The sequence below is a fragment of the Stegastes partitus genome, unplaced genomic scaffold, assembly GCF_000690725.1.
Source record: "Stegastes partitus isolate 25-593 unplaced genomic scaffold, Stegastes_partitus-1.0.2 Scaffold787, whole genome shotgun sequence".
In the NCBI taxonomy this organism is placed as follows: domain Eukaryota; kingdom Metazoa; phylum Chordata; class Actinopteri; family Pomacentridae; genus Stegastes; species Stegastes partitus.
This window is the reverse complement of record NW_007578518.1, coordinates 224536-249331: the sequence shown is the minus strand read 5'-3', so window position 1 is coordinate 249331 and position 24796 is coordinate 224536. Positions and strand designations below refer to the sequence as shown.

The window sequence follows — 24796 nt, the reverse complement described above, 5'->3', positions numbered from 1 at the left end:
TTTTGGCCTCAGTCAGAAGTGTTTCCCCCAGAGCAAGAAAGGCCTGCATCTGTGAGGATTGGGTTGGGATTTTCATTTTCTTGAAACACCTTCTGTTCTGTTCTGCATGGTCCCACCGGGGACCACAGTGCTGATATTTTTAGAGGGCATGTTCCGAGAGCCTCAGTCGCCAAGAGGGAAGGACAATGGAGGGTGTGATGTTACATCAATACTTGGCGCAAGTGGGGGAAAGGAAAAATCCTGGGTGGCCTTGATGAGTTCTGGAACGCCTTTCCTCAAGGAATTTCACAGTTTAAGAGCACCCTACAGAAGGAGGACTTAAAATGGCTGCCCAAGTGTACATACACCCAATATACGTACACCCACACCTGCACACATCGGTGCCACACACTCGTGTCCTCGGGCTCTGCTAACTGTGTGCTAGGCAAAAAAACAGACTTTCTCCTAACGTTCCCCTCCGGAGTTTCCAGACAGGCTGAGGAACTCTTGCATCAGTGGGGCTTAAAATGGCTGCCAGTGAAGTGTAAAGGCTCTTCTCCCCCTCAAAGTCTAACCAGGGTGACATGATTGTTTGATTGTGAATATGGCTTTTTAATCAGTCTTATTGTTAAGGGTAATGGCCACAGCGGGGGAGAAACAGGGCTGCAGGCCATGCAGCCTATTTATGAGATGCTGTTCCAAGCTACGCTCGCCTTGCTAGGCTTCTGAACCAAGATGTGTACGGCGCGCTGCAAGTGAGCAATGCAAGGTTTGATTTGCTGTCAGCATATTTTAGCATCACGTGAAGAACTTCAGATCAGACTGGTAATTTGAAAAATGGTTCCTCGTCCTGGTTCAGGGTAGTCAGTCGCCCACCCCTGGCACTGCTGCAGCACAAAGCCAACAAGAGACAAAACTGCAGATGGATTGAAGAATATTGATGTGTGCGACCCGCGGCTGCCTGCGAGCAAGGCTGAATAATTTAGGGAAGTGTGTCGTGACGACATCCTAACACACACCAATCTCAGTTTTGTGTGTCTTACTCTGCTACACTCCATACATCCACGGTTCTGGTCTAGATGGCTGGATAATATGGCGAGGTCTGTCTCTTCTGATAGATGCTGACTGATGCAATTCACCACTCACTGGCAGAATTTCATATTTCTTTGGTCCAGCCAAAACTGCAATCCAGGATTTATTAACTACACATATTCCCATCAGTCTAGTTTCATATACTGAAGTTTTGCTTGGGTGAAGCAGGGCAAACACAACGTAAAAACCATTTCTAATAACAGGAGGTGTGTGTGTGTGTGTGTCTTAGATTTGTGTGTGCGTGAGCATTGTGCCACCTTCTCCTCCGCCTGTATATCTCTCACCCTCACCTGCCCAACAGTTCTGTTATGGCATGAGTGGTTGAGTTACAGAGGCCCAAATTGAACCTGCATTTTTATTACAGCTTTTATTATTGTTTTTATTAAATCCAGAGTCTAGAAATCCATTTTATTGTCACCCAGAGGAAGCTGTAGTGCCTCACTGTGTGGGTCACCCCTCTGACTATGTGGTGCTGTCATTTCCTGTGGCTTGGCAGATCCAGAGTGCGCCCTCGAGAGGGCGGCGGAGGATGGTGAGACCGGGCGTCTGAGGAAGAGGCTGCTCTCTCCAGAGGAAGGAGAGGAGGGAGAGGAGGAGGACGAGGAGCCTGCACTGCACAGCTGCGACAGCTGCCGGCAGGTGTTCGAGTCGCTGAGCGATCTCACCGAACACAAGATTAATCAATGCCAGCTGACAGGTAAACAACGTTCAGCCCACCGAGCCTCCCCTCCACTCTGCCACTCAGCTCTTCTCCCACTCCCACTCTCGCTCTATGCTTTCACCAGAGAATATGCCACACTATGTGTGTTAGTACACTGCACCAAGGGAAGCACAACACCAGACTACCAGTTTGCTTGGTAGATATCCAACAACGCAGGCCGCACACACACAGAGCGCTTTAGTTATATGTGCTGTACATCAGTATCTGCAGCAGCGACACACAAATAGGCCTCCACACATCCAAATACATTATTGTGTATTTATAGCATGAGCATTGTGTCCTTGACTGCTTCACACTTTATACAGCGCTATACTAATTCCAACATTTCACTAATAGTGTGTGTTAATAGCAGGCGGCCACTAGGTCCCACAGTTACCAGACCACCAACTGGAAGCAGATCCTTGCTCCAGGAAAGTCCCTCAGCTGGTCCCACTGCTAGCGAGCTGCAGTAGTAATACCTAGTGGGACTGAAAGAGAAGGATGCCATTGGCAGACTGTGTCATTGACCTGTTGATGGATGAATAGGACTATAAATACCCTGACAAGGTGGCAGACAGAACTAATGATGTGAACTGAAGGTTTCCATGTGCTTCTCCTGGACTTGCTGTCCTCCTTTACACGTCCTGATGGGCCCGTATTGAGAAACACCATATGACACACATTTCCCAGTGTTTAGTCACAGACCTTGTCGCTTCCTATCTGCAGAAGCCGAGCGTAAACTAAACTGTAATGCAATTCTGCGTCTGAAGCGGTACAAAAGCTACTGTTTATCATTTCAAAGAAAATCTGAAAGATGTTCAAGAGAATGCCAGTTTAGTCTCTGTTCTGTTTACATTCAAGCACAGTTTGATTTCATATTTTGCAACCCACAATCAGCAAACCACAAATTATAGGTTAGCTCTCCCACGAGTTTTACAAACATTTTCCATTAACTGTAAGACAGTCTCAAGGACCGGGTCTTGTGTTTGTTTATGTGTGGATCGTATGTGTGTGTGCATGTCAGCGTGCGTTCTGCCGTCGGTGTGAGTTTGAGCAGAAATGCATGCACGTTTCATTGCACGAGTGCCTTTGTATGTGCAGATGTGCTTGTTTGCACCTACGTGTGCTTCGGGTGTGCTCATGTGTGTTCAAATTTAAAAAAAAAAAAGTGACACCCGGTCGACTAAAGGTGTGAAAATCAATGCACTGTTCACTTTTGCAATGCTGCCATCCAACAAAAGCATTCATTGGTTTGAGGGAAACTAAGTGCACAACCTCGTGTCTCTCTCTTTTTTTTTTTCAATGTAACACCCAATTCTGTCAAGCCAACACGGATTTGTGGACGTTCTATTTGGGCAACACAGAAAATAAAAACACAAAGGGCATTATTTAAGACATACGAAGACATGTTCTAAACCTGCTTGATTTAAAATTCTCTTTTAATTGTTCCTACTTTATGGTGTAACATTCAGGAAATAGTAACGTTAAAAAAAAGTTGCGCGTTTGATTCGGGGGCAGGTCTTTCATGTTCTGCAGCATTTCTGAGCGGTCATGACTGACTCAGCCATATTTTTTTTTTTTTTTCTATAATTAAGCCTGTCTTTTATAAATGTCAATCTTACGGACAAATAACTCTTAATTGCTCAATGATGAAAAAAAACACAGTTTGGATAAGAGCCCCTGTGGAAACCAAACAAAAGAATCTAATTGCCATTAGGGTATTGTGATTGTGCAGAAACACTCTATTAGTATTCAAACACAGTGGGAGAAAAGAAACTTCTAGATGGCATACTAAGTACTTGGAATATGTGTGTGTGCGTGCGTGTTTGTGTATTCTCTGGAATATGGGAGGAGATTTCCTATGTGGCATTATGTAGACATCCATGACCAATTAATCTGCCTTACATCAAGTCTCTACTCACAGATGGATCCTTTATTAGAACCATTTTCTAATCAAGCAGCAGCACCTGCTAAACTCTCCATTTTTACAATTTCAAATGTTTTATTTTTGGTAAACAAATTGCAGAGCTTGACTGGAACCAATCCACATATGGAGATTTGCTTGCCGACAGAGCTCAACTCTTTCTCTCCCAGCTAATAGCTCATAAGCATATACAGTGTATTACCAGAACCAGACATGCCCGCGTACACCCATTACCTCACGTGTTTTTTTTTTTTTTCTTTTTTCTTTCCTGGGCCTCATTATACTTTGCGTCGATGTTCCACAGTAAAACACAAGTTTCACAAGAGCATTGAGACAAAACAGGCTAAATAAAGTCTAAACAGATTCGAACTGCGCGTCGACCACGCCCGACGGACAGAGAGGACGAGAAAGATGTTACATGTCACTGCGATCAATGGCGGCCATTGTCTTCCCCCCGTCTGGCAGAGGTATAACACCTTTCCATGCACTTAAGCCGTGACCACTGCAGTGCGCTAAGGGAGCGCATGGGTATGGATTGCCTCGTGTCCCCGATGCGATCGGTGCTATTGATCGCACTAATGCTGGACTGCGGAGGAAGGCGAGAGCCTGAGAAAGGGAGCAAGGGAGAAAAGAGGGAGATGGGGAGAGTGAAGGAGAGAGAGAGAGTGCTGCAGGAATGCGTCCCCAGGGAGCCCGTCCTGGGCTGGGGCAGGGCTTCAGGAATGCTCCCCAGGAGATCCCAGTGAAGGCTAGGGCAGGGCTGGAAGAATGCTTCTCTGGAGAGTTGAGAGTGGAGGCTGGCTGGGGCAGGGCTAGAAGAATGTTCCCCCAGAGCACCCCTTTAACTCTGGGGCAGAAGCGGAGGGGCTCTGTGGGGGGAGAGCGCTCCTCCGTCCCCCCTCCGGCTCCAGGATGGCTGCGGATCAGGTTTCCGTGTGGGGATCAGCATCCTGCCGACAGGGCTTTAGGCTGCCCTAGGGAGGAGACAGGAGGCTGGAGGCATAGCTATTCCATAGGCCTTTCCAAAAACACTTCACAAATGCTTTGTCTCACTATCTCTCTGTCTCTTTGTATTGTCTGTACACCCTTGTATTGTTACCGATCCTTCGCAGAGAAAGCGAAAAACAGCGTCCGCAGTTTGACTTTTGTTCTCAGTTGGCACAAGACATGTTCATATGATACGAGATTGCAACGGTAGGCAAGGAAACATGCCTTCGGATCCGCTCGCCAAAGAAATACCTTGCTCCTCATCTCATTTCCGCTCTTGTTTACTAGCTAGCCCACACTGTAAATAAAAATAACACCTCCAGCTCAAAGTTTAATTCAAAAGACTGCATTTTCACACAGGCTTTCGCCGTCAATTCTTCAATTCCGTGTCTCTGAAGGTATTTGAATAGCCTAGTGCACACATGGGCTGTCAGCCTGGTGGCCATTCTTTCATTACGGGTCCAGCTCCCTTGAGCAACACCTTTTCTTGTGTCCTTCACTAGAGGAGGGGCATGGCTGCTCCCCCCAGAGAGATCTGTGCCCTGCTATTTTAACCCTCTGTGAGATGACCTTTTTAATAAGTGTCCTTCTCAGTTTTCCTGCCGGCCACTGTGCGAGCAAACAGAGCATGTCTTCTGCTTCCCTCAGATAAAGGAATCAATCAGAGAGGGTGCAACAGAGGAAGAGAGAGAGATAACTGGGCCATATATGGATTTATATTATGTAGATTTCCCCTTTCTTCATCCCCGTAGACGTTGCAAAATGCACTCAGCTTCAATAAAATGCATTTCAGATTTATGAGAAAAATACAAATGAAATACTAATACTCAGTGAAAAACAATAACATCGCCCCACAATGCAGAGGATGCTAATATGATAGAAAAAGTTTAAACAAATTTCTAATATGAAGCCGGTGCTGGCGATGGCGAGCCAGACAAATTTTTTTTTTGTTAAACCCACTGATATATGTTTTCCCGTTTCTATTCCTAACCGCGATATGTTTGTTTGAAGCGTTTGAATTCATTTACATCAAGTCTTTGGGTCAGCGGCATGGAAACATTCAGTAATACCCTCAACTATGAACAGACTCCTGGCAGTCCGTGTTTTGTACTAACTCTTTCCAACGGGCTCCTATTGGTTGTGCTGTTTTTTTCTTTCTTTTTTCTTTTTTTTTTTTTTTCAACTAACTTTGTGTATTGATCCAACAGCTGCTTTGTGGCTGCCAAGAAGAATGTGCCAAACTGCAAAGACTTTATTTGCTTCAAAAGGGCTCACATAAGAGGAAAGCGACATGAGCAAGACCTGATTAGCCGAACTCTGAGCCACTGCCGTTCATCAGAAATTCTGCTGTGTTTTTGCCGGGGTGTCTTGCGACATCCTGGTACAAAGAGCAGCACACTGATTACAAGGCTTTGAAAGGAGGAGAGGCGGTCAGGGGAGAATAGCTACTTCTGGCACAACGCAGCCACTGAAAAGAGACCTCATGCTAGAGTGAGCTCTCACAATTGGGCTTGAGTCTTTCCTGTGTATGCGTTTGTGTGGGGGGCATGTTCTGTGTGAGTATCAATGGGAGACAGAAAAATAGGTGTGGAGAAAAAGAGAGGTGGAGGAAGAAAGTGAGAGAAAGGTACTGTTAAAGTAGATGTTTGACTCCATGGCACAGCATCCCTGTGCGTTTCCTCTTTGTGCAACAGTGCCGGTAACGTTAACAGGAGTGTCATTAGGAATTCAAAGCATATGCCCTCGTGAGGACGCCCTCTTTCTCTCTCCCCTGTGCTTCACACCGCACACATTATGCACTGTATAAAGTATTTATTGGTCTTTGTCAGACGAGCGCTGCATTTTCTGCAGAAAAAACAATCAAAATAAGAATAGGGGAGCTTGCATTTTATGCTCGTGTGTTTAAGGCACAAATGACAATGGCCAGCACGGCAACTCTTTGCTCTCCTCATATTCACATCCCCCTCTGTCGAACACACTCTTCCCCTCACGTGTTTGCTTGTTCAATCAGTCATCCGCTTAGGCGTGCAAACACACACACACACACACACACACGGACTCGTATTAACGAGCACACGCGCACGCGCTCCCTCGCAGCACCTGCGTGCTTGCACTTTGCATTTTAGACGACACATAATTCATCGCCCAAGAGGCTAAACACATGCTGTGACTTCATCCAGTTGACCTCTTTCTTAAGTAGGTAGCCACAATAGCAGGGATGACATGTGGACAAAACAGAGATAATCTCATGTACTCACCCAGAACTACACGCACTTAGCGACAACACTATATGAACGACATTGTTGTTGTTTCCCCCTCCGCTATGTAGCATCCCTTTGAAACTACTGACTTTAGTTGTATGACAATGACCGGCCCATGGAACGGTCGTCTCGGTTTCTCTTACACTCTCTTCATCTCTCCCTGGCCCTGGCTCTGCCTGCTCTTTGTTCACTCTCTTCCTCAGCCTGCAAGTCTTTTTCAGCGGCACAAGCAGAAGAATGGCACATTAAATCTTAATAGGACTGCGTCTGGCCGTGTTGAATTGCAGAGCGTGTTAAGCCGGCGCTTTCCTCCCCCTTGGCACACGCTCGTGGAAGTGGAAAACAATTGAATAAAAGAAACCGCTCCCTCACTCTGTAACACAAGTGACTTCGGCTGCTCTGCTGAAGCTATGAGATTGAACTGACTCCCTCACAAATGGCTTAAGCCCTTACTGAGAAACTGTAACATAAATGGCATTAGTCCTTTTCAAGATGCACAGGCATATGTGGAAGGTACACAGAGGATTTACCTGACCACCCACAATCAAGCTGGAGCAATATTCCCTTCCGAGCGACAGCTGGAAATTACTGCCACGAAACTCAGCCCTTACTGGATATTTTTCAAAAACACAGACAAATAAAATAGAGAAGAAGAGGACGAAACTGGCCAGGAGAGACATGTGAAATATATTGAGGCAAGCACATACAAAGGAAGGGGAAGTTAAGATAGGGGTTGGGTAGGAAAAGACAAAGAACTAGAGAGAGAGACGCATTCTAGGTAGGGGAGAGCCAATCTTAGTAGCGGCAGCAATGTGAGTCCAGGCCTGCTTTGTAAGGCAGTCAGAGGTGGTAATTAGCCAGTGATGAGTTGACTGGTTGTGTGTCCAGTGCTCGGCACTGCTGGGTGGGGCTGTGGGAGGTAGATAAGGCCAGCAGTGGGCTTATCTCTGAGAAGGACAGGCACCAGGCCTGCCAGGCAAATCCACCCACAGACCAGCCGCATTTTATTAACAACATCATTAATGCCAGACAGGTTATGTGCGGTGGCTCGGAAGAGAGACAGGAAAAAGTAAAAAACAAATAAAGTCTCAATTCCTGCTTGGCCGGCCAGTCTAAAGTACATAGGCACCGGTTGACGTGTTTTGAAAGCAAGGTGCTTGTGGAGATGTTTACCAGGTAGGCAGCCAACGGAAGGGCACGGAGAGCGAGCTTGGATCTTACCTCTGGGTTTTGCTCACTCTCCTCTGGGTCCCCAGAATTCAAATGATTTTCTTTTTTCTCTTTCAAACGTGGGACTGCTCACCAGAATAATGATGAAGCAGATACAGAGAAACATAACTAGGCACAAAGAAAAGGCAAAAATGTATTTAAAAAAAAACTTCATGGACATTCTGGGCTCAGTTTTTAAACAAATGCTTCGTGAAACGTTGAGGTTATTTTCTCTCTCTTTCCTCCGAGTCTGCATAGTTAAATGATGTGTGCAAGGTTTTGGTTTATTTCTTTCCATTTTTAATTTATAGAATGTTAAAAATGCATTTATTATAGTTGCTATGGTATTTTTGCAGCGATCTGATTTCGTTCGTAGCAGGTGTCTGGTGTGTTTTGTGCCAAACGAGCATTCACTTGTGTCAAAAGTGTAGCAAACATATTTAATTAACAATTTGTATTAGCCTTTCAGTAGCATGTTTCTCTATGATAGCCTACAAAAGGATGTAACATGGGTTTGAGACAAAGACAAGTTCACCAATCAACCTGTACCTCATTCACACACACACACACCTAAAAGTGAACATTCACAGCCTTTCGAGTCGTGTTCGTCAATACTCCCTAATGAAAAGGTCAGGATTTTTGCTTATGTCTGTATGGAAATGTACTGCACATTGATCCCCATAGGGCTTTTTCCTTAGATGGCTTTTGCCAAACTCACCAGTAATGGGAGGAAAGGAAGGAGGGAGCCGGAGGGCGGTGGAAAGACTGACCAGTCCGACAGGTTTATGTCTCCCTGCAGGCCGAGTTCTGTGGAGCGGGCCCACAGGAAGGAGCAGAGCCAGCTGTGACGGCATCCTGCTAGCCACTGTGGTTTAGGAGCTTTGGGGCTACACTATCACCGACTCAACATTTCCCCCTCTCCGCTACCCCTCCCAGGGGTTGTTTTTGTTGGCCAGGGGGTAGTGTTTGGGTGGGGGCTGCTATTGGGCTCTGTGGAACGGCCACTCCTAGACTCCAGGATATGGGGAGTTAAGCCACCCACAAGGACAGGGATTCTCAAATATCACGTGAAGTAACACATTTGTTCCTCAGCGCTAATTGCCATTTTCAGACTGCAAGGTGGGTTCATAAATTTAGTTTTATGTGCAGGATGGGTGTCGTTTAAGGTCTCCAAGGCCACCAGCTGGACTACACTTTGGCAGAGGGAACAGTGTGTGTCAGTACAGAATGTAACGGTTTGACAGCAAAGCCACGCTCTCAGGTAATGCAGACATGTCCTCTTACTGTTAAGAGCAGTGGACGGCAGGGGGCCCGACACCTCAGAGAATGTAAAGGTCATTCAATCCATTCCACCTCCAACCTGTCTGACTGATCAATCATACTGGAGGAGTCAATCGATTTGATCAGAGAGCCTCTCCTAAGAGATGTGCCTCCCAACGAGTGGCTGGGATTCTACGAAAGGCTGCAGAGCGTGCCAGCTTGGTACATGCCTCCGCGATAGACCGAGACATTAAAATCCCTGATTAAATAGTAACTCACCACCTGTGGCAGCCATTCTCTAAATAAGCCGCTGATTTAAGACGGCGAAGAACATCTACTGTTACCGCCACTTCATCATGCCGTGGGGCTCGTTCTATATGCGTCGCGTGTACGCAAAAAAATCAGATCAACAAAATCCTGCAAGACTGACTGACAGTCAAGAGAGATTGGGCCGTAGTAAACAGAGTGGTAATCTTTATATTAGGACATTATGTGCCCCCAGTCAAAGCATGATGCATCTTTCTCATCATGAACTTGGTTTGTAGAACATACCCCACAAACAAAGTCAACAGACAAAACCATCTTGTGATTGGATTTTAATCCAATTGCATTATTATTCAGGCCTCCCATTGGCCATTCATTACTCTCACATGGAGCCTGTGTGGGTTGTTATCACCCAATCAGGCTCAAGACTGTATTCTGCATCCTTTAAACCCTGTGAGCCTTCCTTCTCTCTGGGCCCGCCAACGGAATACCTAATTCCAAAGTAAACTGATTGCTCTCTCCAACAAGATTACGCTGTGATGATGTTAGCCAAATGAGACCGCTATTCAGATGCAACCAGGGCAGGCAAGGATGCTTACCGCAAGATGACTGATCAGCATGTTAAGAGAAACAAGGTTGGGGAAAAAAAAAAAAAGGAAAAAAAAAAAAAGAAACGGAGGAGAAAACGAGGGGCAGAAATCGAAAGAGTGTGAGAGAGTTGTGTGCGTGGGGGTAAGCAGAAATGTAATTTGCTTCTCACCTCAGGCGACTGGGCTCTGAGGCCAGTAAATATGCAAACAAGCTGAGCCTGGCCATCAATATGAAGACCCTAGATGATTACTAATCTCCACCGCAGAAGTAGATTGAGGTCTGTTGAGCAGTGCCATGCAACATGAGGGGGGGGAAAGGGAGGTTAGAGTCCAAACTACATCTCCATGTTGGCCCCCAACATTATGCGCAGCTCGGAGTTGTGGGTATAGTTGACCTTCGTTTGGAGAAGTAATATACTATTTATGACGCATACAAATCAGCGATACAGTAGCAACAAAAAAAATATAGGCGTCTTAAAGCTGCTCCGTGTTGCGAACGTGTTTCGAGAGGCCACATCAATCACGACGCGGACAGAATTCAGAAACTAACGCCGGAACTTTTCAGTAACTTTGAACCTTGTTCTCGACTCGCCCCGGTCTTTTCATCATGGAGAACTCCTTGTCTGATATGAGCTCTTAGACGTGCGGCACAGTAGTTTACCAGCCCATTGTCATTCCCCATCCGTAATCCGGGATAAAAAAACCTATGGGACACGGACCAGTCTGCAGTCATTAGGTGTGTGCGTGGCTTACCCAGACAGCCAGATAAACCAGATGCCTCGGGATGGCCAGGGGTCATCTCTCTGTGAGAACACGTTGTTGATGTCCTTGTTTCTCTCTACCTCTTCTCCGCCCGTATTCCTCCTCTCACCCCTCTTCATCATTCCTTCTCTTGCTCTTCTCTCTTTTCTTTCCCTCCCTTGATTGCTCTGCACAGTCATCACAAACACGGGTCCGTGTTGGAGCTTAGCAGTCGAAGAACCTGTCAGCTAAAGGGAAGGAGGAAAGACAGACAGGGGAGTTGTCTGTGGCCCTAGGTTTAATGCCTGAGGGTGTACTACGTGTGGAGGATAGTTAGTGCAGAAGGACACACCGCAGTCTGCAGGTGAATCCTCTCATTTTGGGAGACTTAATGCATTTGAATCATCACCTCAAGGGGGAAGTGTTATGGCTCTCTGTTACAAAAGGAACCTTGATATAAAATGCAGCAAAAGTTGTGTTTTTTTAATATCTTTTTTTTTTTTTTTCCCCAGCTTTTTCTAAATGCAGCAGGAGGGCCATGTAAGAGGAATATATATTCTAAGAATGTCTTCCCAGTCCTAAACATAATTGACTATTCCTTGTATTTTAGAGTGTGTTTCCAGCATTGAGCTTTACCCTCTGCAGTGAGTGCACAAGGCTTGAGGATGTTTACCTGGCATGGTGCCTGTTGTAGCTGCCCTCCTGTTGAGGAAAAGCAGGTCAGGCTATAGCTTTGTGTTTGTTTGTTTGTTTGCGCATGTGAGCGTTTTTGCGGGTGTGTGTGTTGGGTTGTGAGCGTCGTTGTGTACGTATACATGCGAGTATGCAGGGAAGAGGAGGAGGAGGAGGAGGAGGAGGAGATCATTAGGATGGAAAGAATCAGAGAGCGCAGAACATTCAGACAGAAAGAGAAGCAAGATGTCGCTCCAAATGTAGGCTTTTATTTTGCAGGGGAGGGTCAGTTATGGGGGGCGGCGTATGGAGGGTAACTGGACTCTCAATTCGACTAAACCATCCATCTGCTCAGCCATCAATCTCCCCCCCCCTTTTCCATCCCTCTGTTCATTTACTCATCCATCCATTTATCCATCCTCGCCCGTGGCCAAAGGGCCATGTCTCTTTGTGGCCCTGATAATCTGGACCAATTTCCTCTGCAATTTATTTCTCAGCCAACCACCCACCTGGTCAAGCAGCATCAGGCTTCTCAAGGTAGAGCCACTCATCCCAGCAAGCCCCTTCCCACCAATCACATCCTGTTTTTTTTCCTCCTTGAGCCTCAGATCTTTTGTCTTTTGTGCTTTGAAGTTTCAATTCAGTGCCGGAGTAATGGACTAACCTTTCCTCCTGCCTTCACAATAATCTGACACCATTTGGCGTCCATTGTTTACATCCAACCCTCTCCTTCTATCTTTGTTTTCTATCATCTTCCGTTTTCAACCGTAGCTCTCCGCTGCCTCCCCTCTCTTCCCTTTCTTTCTTTCTCCCCTCCCTCCATCCTGTCATGGCTCCTCAGTATTCTGCTGCTGTCTTGTGTGGAGTGATTTTGCCCAGACACGTCTGGCTCTGGGTAAAGTGCAGTCCCCAGAGAGCGTGCTCCGCAGCCCCCAGGTCGCCAGCACCATGAATACATTATGATCCCCATTTCCATCCTGTTGCCACGGCAGCACTTTTTGAGCCGCAGGGCGATTAAGACGTGTGCTGTCGATACCCTGATAGGAGCAGAAGTTGGATCTGGAAGCTGGCCTTTGATCAGATTTCATCCTCCTGCCTGTGATTGGTGGCTTCAGTGCAGGAAGACAAAGAGGAGGTCTTGTGGGTTTTTTTATTGGTTTGACAAGCTCACCTGCTGTACATAAGCATACCATGCATCCATCCTCAAGCTCTTCTTCTTCTTTTTTTTTTTTTCCCCACCTCTCTGCTTTATCTCTGTCTTTCCTGCCCGAAACCATTTCCCTCCCTTATTCTCATTTCCGTTGCTCCTCCCCATCACCGCAGTTCAGCTAAGGCAGCATTATACGCAGTCTCTCTCTGCTCTATGATATTCTGCTATCCTCACAAAGGAAGCAACTCCCTTACCTTTTATTGTTTCCTTTTTTTCTTTGGGGGATGATGTATAAAACATGGTGCCTCAGGTAGAGGATGTTGGGTAGGAAGCCATGTCCCCCTAAATGGCCAGCCGTGTGCATGCGCCTAACACTTCACTGAGCAATCTGTCAACATGTCAGCAACACATGTTTTGTAAAAAGCCTCTGGTGGGAGCCAGGGGAAAAAAGGCACTCCTGCCAGACCAGAGAGGAAATGCTTTTTTCTCCTCTATGCAGTGGATTTTCTATTGCTGGTGCTCAGTCCCACGGGCCCCCCACCACCACCCTCTCCTCCCCCACACATACACCCGTTGTCTGCACTTCAGAAATTTGAACTGGGGACCCTCGAGGGGGTTTACTGGGAGGGTGGGGGTAGGCTGCGAGGGAGGGGCTCCCTCTTTTTCAGAGCGTATGAAATTGTGAAGGTATATTGTGGCAGGTCCCCAAGCGGTCTTTTCTAATACCTGAGTTTCTGGCGAAGCTGGAAATTACCAGCGGCTCCCCCGAGGGACGGCTTTATCCACACCAGGAAGGGGAGCAGAACTCAGTGGGGAGGTTACTTAATGCATGGCTGAAATAAAAGAATTTCTGAGAGACAGAGGCTGAAAAGCTAGCTTTTTTTCTTCTTCAACCCCCCCCTCGCTCACTCCCATTCCCTCTCCCTCTCTCTTTTCCTCCCCAGTAGTATAGTTTACTACTCTCTGCCTTCTCTTGAAGGGTTCTAGTTTAATAAACTTTCAGAGGATCCTGCTGGTGCAGACAGCTAGACAAATACCCTTGTGTGTTCTCTTTTGTCGGAGATACAGCTTTTTGTTATGTTCTTGCAAATTTGATTTCTCCCTCTGTCTTTCGTTTTCTCTGCCGCCCTCTGTCTCTCTCCCTTTCTGCATTTGTCTTCATCTCCCTTGTCCTCCTCTTGCTTTCTGTCTCCCTCTTTGATTCACACACACACTACACACACACACACACACACACACACACACACACACACTCGCGCGCACACACACACACTCAAACACACACAAAGTCAAACTCTGTCTCTTGTGGTTGAGTTTATTGTTTGGTCTGTCTCTTCGTTCTCCCCCTCTGTGCTCCCTTTTGTTTTCTGTATGTTTTGTTGTATTGTGCACAGAGGCTGAGATGCAGATAGAATGCAGACAGTTTGCCCTGGGTGAAGAGTGTTCACAAGCACCCTTGGTATCTATTTAACAAAACACATTCATCTATTTACACATGACCAAATGTATAAAAAACTCCACCCACCGTTAAAGCAAAGGTATTTTTCATCAAAGAGATTTAACGCGCTGTGTTTTGGGGGCTCACCGACTCCTCCGTCTCGCCGTACGGCTGCTTCCTACTGACGGCATTATGCCAGGATGCCCCCTTTTCTTTGGTAATCAGCGCCTGCATCTGATGTGTGTTGATCATTAACCTTGCCATGTTCATAACCTCAAAAAACAACATAAAAATCTCATCCATGTATGAAATGCCTCCCTCCCTGTTTCTTGCTCCCTCTGTCTTCCTCCCCTTCTACTGTTGGTAAATAATTCAACCTTTTCCCTGTAACAAGTGCTGGCCTTAATAGGGAGCAGTACCTGTAGTTGGGATAAACAAGGCAGCCGGCCTCACCAGTGAAACAGAGGGATTTGGGCTTCATGAGGGCAGTGGAATAAGTCGTTTCCTTCTGAAAGGCAGAGTAGACTGGCTGACATTAATTAAACCCTATAGGATAAAGGTTATCTGAGGCCTAGCAAAGCAGAGACCGTGCATGCGGGATGTTACATCTGCCGAATTCTAATCAAGACTTCTTATTAAAGCGACATGTGTGGGTTCAGACATGTATAATATGGGCGATATGTTTGTAGTGGTATTTCTTCTCAAAATGTGCGCGTCTCTGGGAGCTATTGCTGCAAAAGAGCAACGGCATCCGCTAGAGGAAAGATGTTTCACCTTTCGCAAGCTGATAATCCAAACAAATAATTCTCAAAAAATATGAAGAACAGCCTCGCCTGCTACCACCTCGACTACATTTTGGCACGTTCCTAAAAATAGAAGCCGAGGAAATTTTCTCGAGACTTCCACATTTGGAGAGCTTCTTGTTGCCCACCGTGCTCGGCGGTGGGAGGTGCGCCTCCTCACCAAAGATCCTCCCATGGCGCACCTGTGACTTAGTCACCTGACCCAAGCTTCGGCATGGCACTCAGGTGCCAAGGCTCATGTTTTACAAATTACCCAGGGGGCCATGCAGCACCTCTGTGCACATATTTTCTCCCTGCTGTATGCATAGTGCGTGGGATTATATTCCCCAACTCTAACTCCTCCCTCACAGAGACAACTGTCACCTTACTAACCCAAGAATTCTAAAGAAAATACAAATTAAGGGGCGCTGCTCTGACCTGTTGGCATCTTCTGTTCGTGCCGGATGGATGCTGGTTAAAGAAAAAGATAAACATCCGGGGAGGGCTTTACGTATGTCATCAGTGGTAATCTCTTCCTCTCGATGTCTACCTGACTTGTCTACTTATCTGCATGCCAAATTTAATTAAAGGTCACCTTATTGATAATATTCTCTTGATATTTAAAATAGCAAAGTAAGCCAGTGGATGAGTGACACAGGTTTTATTACCATATCACTGTATGCCGTTTCTATATTAGCACCGTCACACCAGCCCTTCCACACTAATAGTAAAATAGTAATGTCTTCTCCTTTCATATAGCGATAACGGCTGATGTCCTCTCATCTACAGCGGCCCCGTGAAAAGTAATTAGCTGATATGGATGTTGCTGTCACTGATAACTGATATTGGGGGACTATTACATTCACTCTCCTGAATGATGATCCTTGAAATGGGTTCATCGCAGTAAGCTGTACATTCGAGATTGTCGCACGTTCGAAGGAAAACTCTTTATTAGGAGAGTGTTGCAAGATACGGGGGCAACACGCAACGTCTACCAAAAAAACTTAGCTTTTAAAAAAATATTATAACACGTGAGTCACCTCTGGCGTTTGATTGATTCGCTCAGTGTTAGTTTTAATGCAGAAACCTAATGTAAAGTCACACAAAGAGATCTTTCCTCGGGTTTTCTGGTATTGTCTGGATGATATTTTATGGGGGTTTTGTTTGGCAGTCATACCAAGTTCCTCTCCTGAGAGAGACATAAATAGCCTCCCAGGTGGTGGCGTGTAACTAAGTAAATGGTTACTAAGCCAAGAAGTGCTGGGCCTATGTAAATGGGGAGAGAGGTATTTGTTGAGGTGTCGGGGTGAGAGGAGGCTATTCAAGGGTAAGACGGACCTCAATAATCTCTTTTAGGGATTTTTCTACAATGACCCTGAAAGTTTTCCGCTAAGTACGTCAGCATGAAAACTTTTAGCTAAACAATCCAGGGGAAAGGCTTTTTTTTTTTTTTTTTAGGGCTGATAAATAGATAAACAGGAATAAATCAATGTGAAGTGATGGATGAATAAGTAAAATGCCCTGTAGTCATTTGTCTGGTTGTATTCAGGCCTCATATTAGATCCCTGTTCTGCAAATGAAGTTGAGGGCGAGGGCAGCGAAGAAATCGGTCGAGGTACGTTTGTTTGCTCGCGTTCATGTGTGTGTTTTGGGGGGGGTTTTTTTGTTGTTTTTTTTTTTTTTTTCCTCCACTTTTAATATTAAGATATGATGATGAGCCGCCCGGATACCAGCAGAAAACAATAGAACGGGGAAAACAAAGCAAACCCTTAAATCTGTCTGCCATTTGCGCTCACATACTGTACACACATGTCATGAGTATTCTGGCACGGTTACTGGGCCAGGGAAGTGCTGGTCTGGGGCCTGGCCCATTCTCCAGAGACCCCCCGCCTCCTCCTCGCCTCCTCCCCCTCCGCCTCCCCCCCTTCCCCCTTCCTGTGCAGTCTGTGGACACAGTCTGAGGCGACAAGGTTGCACAACAGCTCTCAAAATGTGCACTTTACAAACACGGATCATAAAAAACACAGTCTGCCATTTCGGAATCTGTTTAAGAAGAAAAAATAATTAGAAGGACTGTGATAATTGTGTCAAGGGGGAAATAGATCAGACGAATTATGGGAAGAACCAGAAAATCTTGCCATGGCTTTGTTACTTTGCTGTTGGTTCATTTCGACATTGATCCACCCTTCCATCTGTCAGCCTTTTCCTGTGCTCCTTCGTCGACTCTCCGCTTCTTTCTCTCTCTTTTCTTTCTCCCCTTTCTTGGATTTGAGAGTGAAGGAGCCTTCTGGCTTTAACGGAGAGGGGATGAAGATGTTTATTCATCTGGAGGGTATTAGAGCCATGATTAAGGAGGGGAGGGAGTAGTAAGGCTGATGCGACGTCTGCATTGCTCGTTCATGGGCCGCCTGCGGGATTCTGGCCAACACACCAGGAAAACAAGAAATGAAGAAGAGTGAAAAAACTTGTAGTGAAATTCGATTCTCTCGGGAAAGGACAGAAGTTTAAATTTTAGCTGTCTCGCTCGCTCTTCTCATTCTCGCTCTCGCTCCCTGTCCTCACAGCTAAGCTAATTATTAATGAATGCAGTTTCTGTTGAACCTTGGAGAGGTGTCAGCACTGCAGTCACTGAGGGTTAAGAAATCTTGACATTTAAGACAGGGATGCATGAAAATACATCGTCTTGCTTGAGCTGATGCTTGTTTTTCTTTCCCCCCCTCCCGCTCTCCTCTCCACGATGCATGTTTTCTTCTCCCTCCTGGGCTGTCTCCAGTTGTTTTACCACTGACAAGCTGGACTGGTATTGAGGAGATATCAAATAAAGCCACAGTGTATTAATCAGGGGAAACAGAGGTCATGGGTCAAGAGGCAGGGTCAGGGGTTTTCAGACAAATGCTAATGCTAAAGCTAACGCACCAGTTCAGTTGTTTGTCCGTATGCAGACTAGTTTCCTTCATCCTTTGCAGCGAGGAGAAAAGAAAAAAAAAAGGTGATGATATAAGACTTTTTATGGGCATTTGGCAAACTAACTGCCCTTTTTAAAAATATTCCCAGCGTGCTGAAACGTAGATCCAAGTGTCTGAAGTTACACTTAAAAAGTGAGATAATTCTTACTTGAAGTCTCGCCCAAGTTTTATGGGTCACTCTGAGGTAGTTTGATTAAAAAAGAAATAATAATAAAAAAATTAGACCCTATTTTTCCAAATTCACTCAGTGCTGTGTATGGTTTTAAGTAATGGATAGGGTCTCTTGAAAGTTGCAGAGCAAACCCTATTTTAATGAAGCAACCATACCGTAACTCAGCACATTTCTGTATGCACAACAATTTTTTCTTCTCTTTTTCCAAGCTGATCACATAAATCACATTTCTATGAGTAACTAAGAGTTGGAGGGTGGAGGGTGGGAGGGGAGAGAAAAAACAAAAGAGCATCCAAGTAAACTCTCGTGCAGTGAGAGAATATAGTAGCAGCAGAGTAGAGCACAGTACTGCAGCATCTCTCACAGTGGCTGGCTGGCTGACTGGCTAGCTGACTGTCCACTGGGTCCTGCGCTTGGTCTGCCGCAGTGTTGAGGGAATAGCACACACACATAAACACACACACACACACACACACACACACACACACTCATAGAGGCACCCCTGCCTTATTGAAGCCCAGCCCAGTCCAGTCCCGCCTGGCCCAGCACTCCCTTAGAGCCAGTGCAGTGAGGCAGGCGGTGAAGGGCCATGCTGGGGGACAGATTGTCATCCTCCTTTCTCCCCCTGGGAGGCTCACTGTGGCTGCAGATCCAGCCAAGACCCGAGGAACAGCCTCCTTCCTGTTTGTCGCTGAAGTCCACCTGAAGTGGTCAACTGTCCTTCCTCTCTCTCCACACCAGCAGCCGCTCGGTTGCGGGCGAGATGACACCACTGTCCCATAAACCCGCACGCAAACGTCCTAAACGCTGCTCCGATCACGTTGCAAATTAAAGATATTTTAATGCACGCTTGTTTAAATGTATAATTAAAAACAACGATACATAGAAGATTTAACTTAATCACATTTTTAATAAAGCTGTGGCGAGAGCTTACCTATGCATTTAGTGGTAATTTATTTACGATTCTTAAAACGCCGTATTCAAAAGCTGAAAAAGAAAAGTATTTTTTTGGATCCCGTGCGATTCATTTCTAATAATTCCAAGACTTCAAATCAAGTAAAAATTAACAGTAACAATAAAACAGCAACATTAGCCATGGAAGCCCACCCACTGTACTCTGAATAATAACCTGTTATGAACCCCAAATTCACCTTTTTTTTGAATAATGGTGTAATTAAATGCCTCCCCTTTCTTGTCCTCTCATTAATTTCTTCTTTTTTTTTTTTCTTCTTCGCTCATTTGAAAAACAGACTTAATTTTGAAAAGCAGCAAAGTGAAGCACTCCTGACAATTTAATTTCTTATTAACCCTTCGCCTGTTACTCTCTTCTGTGACAATTCGAGGCAATACACCTATGAATTCCTTAAGTGGATGGTTTTGCCATGGACCTTTATTTAAATGATCGTGTTTAGAAATGTTTATTAAATGGTGAATATTTTAATTCATGCCGTTCTTTCCTGCGTAACCATTAATCTGCTGTGTGTGAGTGTGCCGCTGACCTGCGTGACCTGATAGTATACAGCTGATATGGAGGATGAGAAATGTGTCACCCAGCAGTTAGTCATCCCTGGCATGCTTTTAGAGTTCAAACGCTGCGGTTATGGATTGTTACGCGATGCTAATTTTCTCGGGAAACACAATGACTCAGATCCTGCGCGCGGCACAAATATCCCTCCTTCGTTTTAGGAAGCGTTATTAGAAACATTAGTATTGATTATCATCGCCGGTATTGATTTCGGTTGTGGTGGAAAGGCGTCAGTGTTGCAAGGGTGCGTCTTTGCGAGAAGTAATGAAATTCCACTTCTCGCTTGTGTCTCACCATCACAGAAAGAAAAAGCCTAGTAAAGGATGACTGGCCGCCCTACTTTTCTTCCTCTGGCCTTCCATTTGTCTAACTTTCCTGGGATGCCACTGGGGCACTGTGATTTCTGGGACAGTGACCAAGTGCTCCTGTCTGAGCTGGGGGACGTGGGTAATGTGGACAAAGTAGTTGACAGTTTGCCGCTTCCCCATGGTTGAGAGACAGAGCCATGAGGGCCAGAATAATGGACACCCAGACCACAGAGTCAGGACAGCGCTTGATGTTCCAGCTCTTTGTGTCAGGCCCTGCGTGAAAAAATCCCCATTGCCTGCAGTTTGGGGGTGTGTGTGTGTGTGCACAATTCTCCTTCAAGCTTGTGTGTGTGTGTGTGGATATGTGTTGTGTTGCGCATGTACATGATGTTAGGCCAGGGTAACTTGCTGCTACGGCACTGATGAAACCGCGGGAAGTGAATCCTTATTTCATCTAATGTTTTTCTACCTTGTCCAGTAAAAGACAGCATCCTTGTTCGCTGATCCTCCAGTCGTCTCACACAACCCCTCCTTCTCATCCTGTAGCATAGTGGATTTGATTGATCTGTAGCAAGGGGGGAGAGGGACCTGACATTTCTCAGTGATGTGTAAAAACATATTGTGTTTGCTAAGAAAGAAAAAAAAAAAAAGAGAGAACGAAAGAGAGAGACAGAGCGAGTGTACGCACAACACCCACACACACACATAGACAATATCTGAGGAATGTAATGGTAAATAGCAGCTCCTTCCACTACTTCTACTTGTGCTTATTTGTGTGCTAATCAGCTGCACGGTGCAAAAAGCCACATCTAACCACCTGGCACTTTTGTTGACAGCTACTGGGAATTATCAGTGTTTCATTTTGACTGGATTTGATGTCTTAAAACAGGGATGTAGCAGGACTACTGTGAGTAAAGCCCAGCACTGGGCCTCTTCCAATAGCTCTGTCCTCTGAGCGCTCGGTCCTGAATCAACTGAGTGATTTGTTCATCTGACTGGAATTAGTCCCAAAAAAAAAAAAACAACAGAAAAAAAACAAAAAATCCCTCCCTCGCCCCCCTCCCCGGTCCCTCTGTCAGGGAGAACAGAGTCTTAGCTAATGTAAAAAAATTTCTTTCGCCACCTCCTCTATTAGATCTTAAGTGATTGTGTCACAAACAGGGCCGTACATGATAATGTGTTGTTCAGACACACTCTGCTATTTGGGCATCAGAACGGGAAAAGTGTTGAGATGACACATGCATTGTCTCATGGGAAAGGCTCACTACTTTTCCCAGTAACTGTAAAAAGATCCCCTCTCTGAATATGAAGTGGGGTCATGGTGTTACATCAGACAAGTTGTCAGCTTTTTGTTTATTCAATGAATCCCCAATCCCCAATGTGCCACAAATACACTCGCACAAACACATCTCTTATGACAACCACTACGTACAGATCTCTGGTACAACACACAGGAAGATAAGGTTTGGCGGCTGAAAGCATGGCCATGCTTTGCTTCACTAGAATGGCTTTTGAACAAAGTGTAGCTTGCTATAGAAGTGGCAGATGAGTGATAGCAAAAACACTTTCCTGATAAGATAAGGTCCTGGACCTGGATAAGACTTTGGCTTCCTAAATAGAAGAGATGTACTCTGTTGCTGTCAGGCTGTGATAAGCCATCATGAACAGCTTCCAGCACCTCAGACGCGAAGGTCCGGGCACCAGCAGTGAGTTATTCCCAAACCACGGTCCCTGCAAGGTTTCAGGAGGGTGTATTACTAGATAAAAAACAATAGAACCACAATTCAAGCATTGTGTCAAGCAGTGTTTAACAGTGAGCTTTGGGAAAAGCCTGCTTACAAATGTCAAATTCTCTGCTTAAAAAAAATAATAAAATAAAAAAAATAAATAAGAAAGCAAGTAAGTTATGCAAGTAGAGCTTTATTTTTTTTTCCCTTTATTGATTTGTTGTGCTTTTCAAAATATACAATACAAAGTGCCTCACAATACCGAAGAGGCTAGGTCAGGCGAAATAGAAACTTCACACAACATATTTAGCATCTTTTGATTTTTGCAGGAAAATTTTCAGTTAATTTATGGTCACAGGAAAACATTTCACAGCTATTTTTTTTTTTTTTTTCCTGGGTTTGAGAGCAACACCATATTTATGCAAAGCACTGTGCGTATAGATTTTTATGATATCTTGGGAAAAAGACCGTCTCTGTTTTAGACATCTCTTAAAGTATTTACACCACCAAATGTTAAATCAAGCATCCAAAATCCAGCGCCAGCACATTTAACATGAGAGTTAATTTTAGCTTTTTTTTTCCCCCCCCCTCTTTTTGGCACAGAAACACAATGGGCATTAAGACGTTCTATAATTCCATTATCAAAGAAATTGTTCTACTAATCAAACATTTTTAGTGTGCGCTTCTGCTGTCTAGTCTCTACTGGAAGGGGACTTTATTGGACTTGAATATGAATAACTTTCTACAAATGTTTTATTTATTATACCACTGCTGAGCACAGCGGCCATTAATATATTTGAGGTATTGGCAATCCAGAAACCCTCCTTCGGTTGCCTTCTTTCTGATCTTGTACTCAAATCATACGATGACAGAGTGGTATCTGTCTGCAAAGAAATCACTCGCAGTAATTCTTTTTTAAATTGCACGTATCACTTAGCCGAGAAAAAAAAAAAAAACAGAGAAAATATTTGTCACCATTTGATAACAGTCGAAAGAGAGACAGTGTCACCGTGGAAGTGAATGACTTGCATGCTAATTTTCAAATGCATTAATTGCACAAATGAAAACGTTCTTTCGGGGGTTTTGAAAGCTGCGCCGCCGTGCACAGACATGGTAAACGTACCTGTTCCCAGCATTAAGGATCTTATTTGAACAGGAGTATTTACTCTGCGAAGGGGTGCTATAAATGAACATAGAGGAAGTGGTGCACAAAGGGTAGCTCAGACTGACTTAGAGGAAACTGGAGACCTGCGTGTGAATGGGGAATTTTTAGTGGTTAGTTCTGCAGTGCAAGAAAAAGGGATGTAATTTGTATAGAACTGCAAGTGCTTTTATTAACCTTACATATCCCGAGTCCATGAAGTTGACAGGCAACACTTTATTTATTTTTTTTTAAGTTCTCATGTGCTGTAGCTTAGGGTTCAATTTTTATCTTTCCAGTAAATATAGCTGTGGCACATTTTATGCCATCCCCTATAGGGGCACTCCAAATGAGGTTGTTTTGTTCCATATAGGAGACATTTAAAAAAGAGAGAGGGAGGAGGGGGGGGCAGGGACAGAACTCCCAGAGAGGGACAGGCCTTAAGATGGAGGTCTTCCTCCCAGGACGTGACAGGCTGTTGGCTGGAGGATGCTCAGGAAGGCCTTGGCAGACCAACAAAGACAGCCCTTCAGCTGCAGGGTGTAGTTTTTCAGGCCCCAGCATCCCCTTTGGCAGCAGCACAGAGAGTGCTGGCGTGCACAGGCCCCCGGCCCGAGAGACAGGGAAGTAAGGCCCGTTCTTTTATTTACTCAGGCTGCTGCTGAGGCCTGGGCATTTCTTGTCTGGGTGAAGGAGGAAAAAAACAAGTCTCTCTCTCTCTTTCCTCTTGAGGTCTCCCGAGGAAGATTGCTCTTTCATCTACAGTTGTTCACACACTTGTTTCGGCCATTGCGCTTGTATCTGTGCATTCAATGTGTACAAGCTGCGTGTGTGCACGAGCCGTATATGTTTGTTAATGTGAGGCGAGTGTGCAGTGTGTGCTGCCTTGTGTGTGTTGCAAAGTCAGTGTGTCGGTGTGTGTGTTGGGAGTTGGAGGAGAGAGACACCAAGTATAACTGTACAACTATACTACGCCTGAAATGTACAGTCTCAACTCGCCATTAAGCAGGTCTTTCTTTTTCTTTTTAATGAGGCATTTTGAAAGAAATCACAGTGAGACAAATGACTTTGCAACTATTTTACACAGGCAGGAACTCTGGGTTTTGGCTGCAGCGCACATGCAACATATTTTTGACTATGTGGTACAATAGGTGCAACTCAAAGGCAAACAAATCCTGTTGTTGTACCGCAACATTAGTATTATTCTTTTATATTATTACACGGCAACTTCTGCAATATCTCACAAGCCTAAAATTTGCATAGCTATTTACCCATCTAAACAACCTCTTCTGCTAATTTAACTCGAGCAATGCTTGCGATTCCCACATGTCCCCTACAGATATGACTTTATGTATGTGTGTTATTAGAGCAAGGCATGAAATAAATAATATACATAAAGTAAACAAGCAACAAATATGGAATGTGGTCGTCCTGACAGCTTAGTGATATCTCAAGGCAAAGACATCCTCATTTAAGACAATAGAATTTCATTTAGCCTTGTATACAGGCCCATTTATTTGTTTGTTTTATACTATTGTCTCGAAGCCAATATGTTTGACTGTAAGGCATTGGCTGGGGTCATTCTTCTTGCACTGTCTTCTTCTCCTATACCCTGAGAGGCAGTATGAGATAGGGCAGATCCGCCCCCTCTGTGGAGGAGGGCATAGCACTGAGTCACCCATCCTCCCTCAAACCAGAGAGAGAGAGAGAGAGAGAAAACATTGAGACATGTATAAGAGATAAAGCAAGTAAATCAGGCAAGGTTTGTTCCTTGAGTGAGATGTGTGCGCAGAGTGGGCGCCTTGCCAGGGGTGGGAGGTTTCCGGGAGGGCCACGGTGTGGAGGTGGGCTCTCAATGTGCCGCTTTCAGCAGTTTGGAGGGGCAAGGGAATGGCCTCCGACCCCATC

At 45.2% G+C, this 24796-nt stretch overlaps 1 protein-coding gene across 2 annotated transcripts in view; it reads left to right on the top strand.

The window, feature by feature from the left end:
- The window catches only part of LOC103364860 (zinc finger protein 521), an 89463-nt gene that overhangs the window by 13100 nt on the left and 51567 nt on the right, over positions 1–24796 (top strand). For both annotated transcript variants that reach the window (XM_008292136.1, XM_008292135.1), the window contains exon 3: positions 1568–1768. In XM_008292136.1, coding sequence (XP_008290358.1) covers positions 1568–1768 — 201 coding nt within the window. The remainder of the gene's footprint in view (positions 1–1567; positions 1769–24796) is intronic.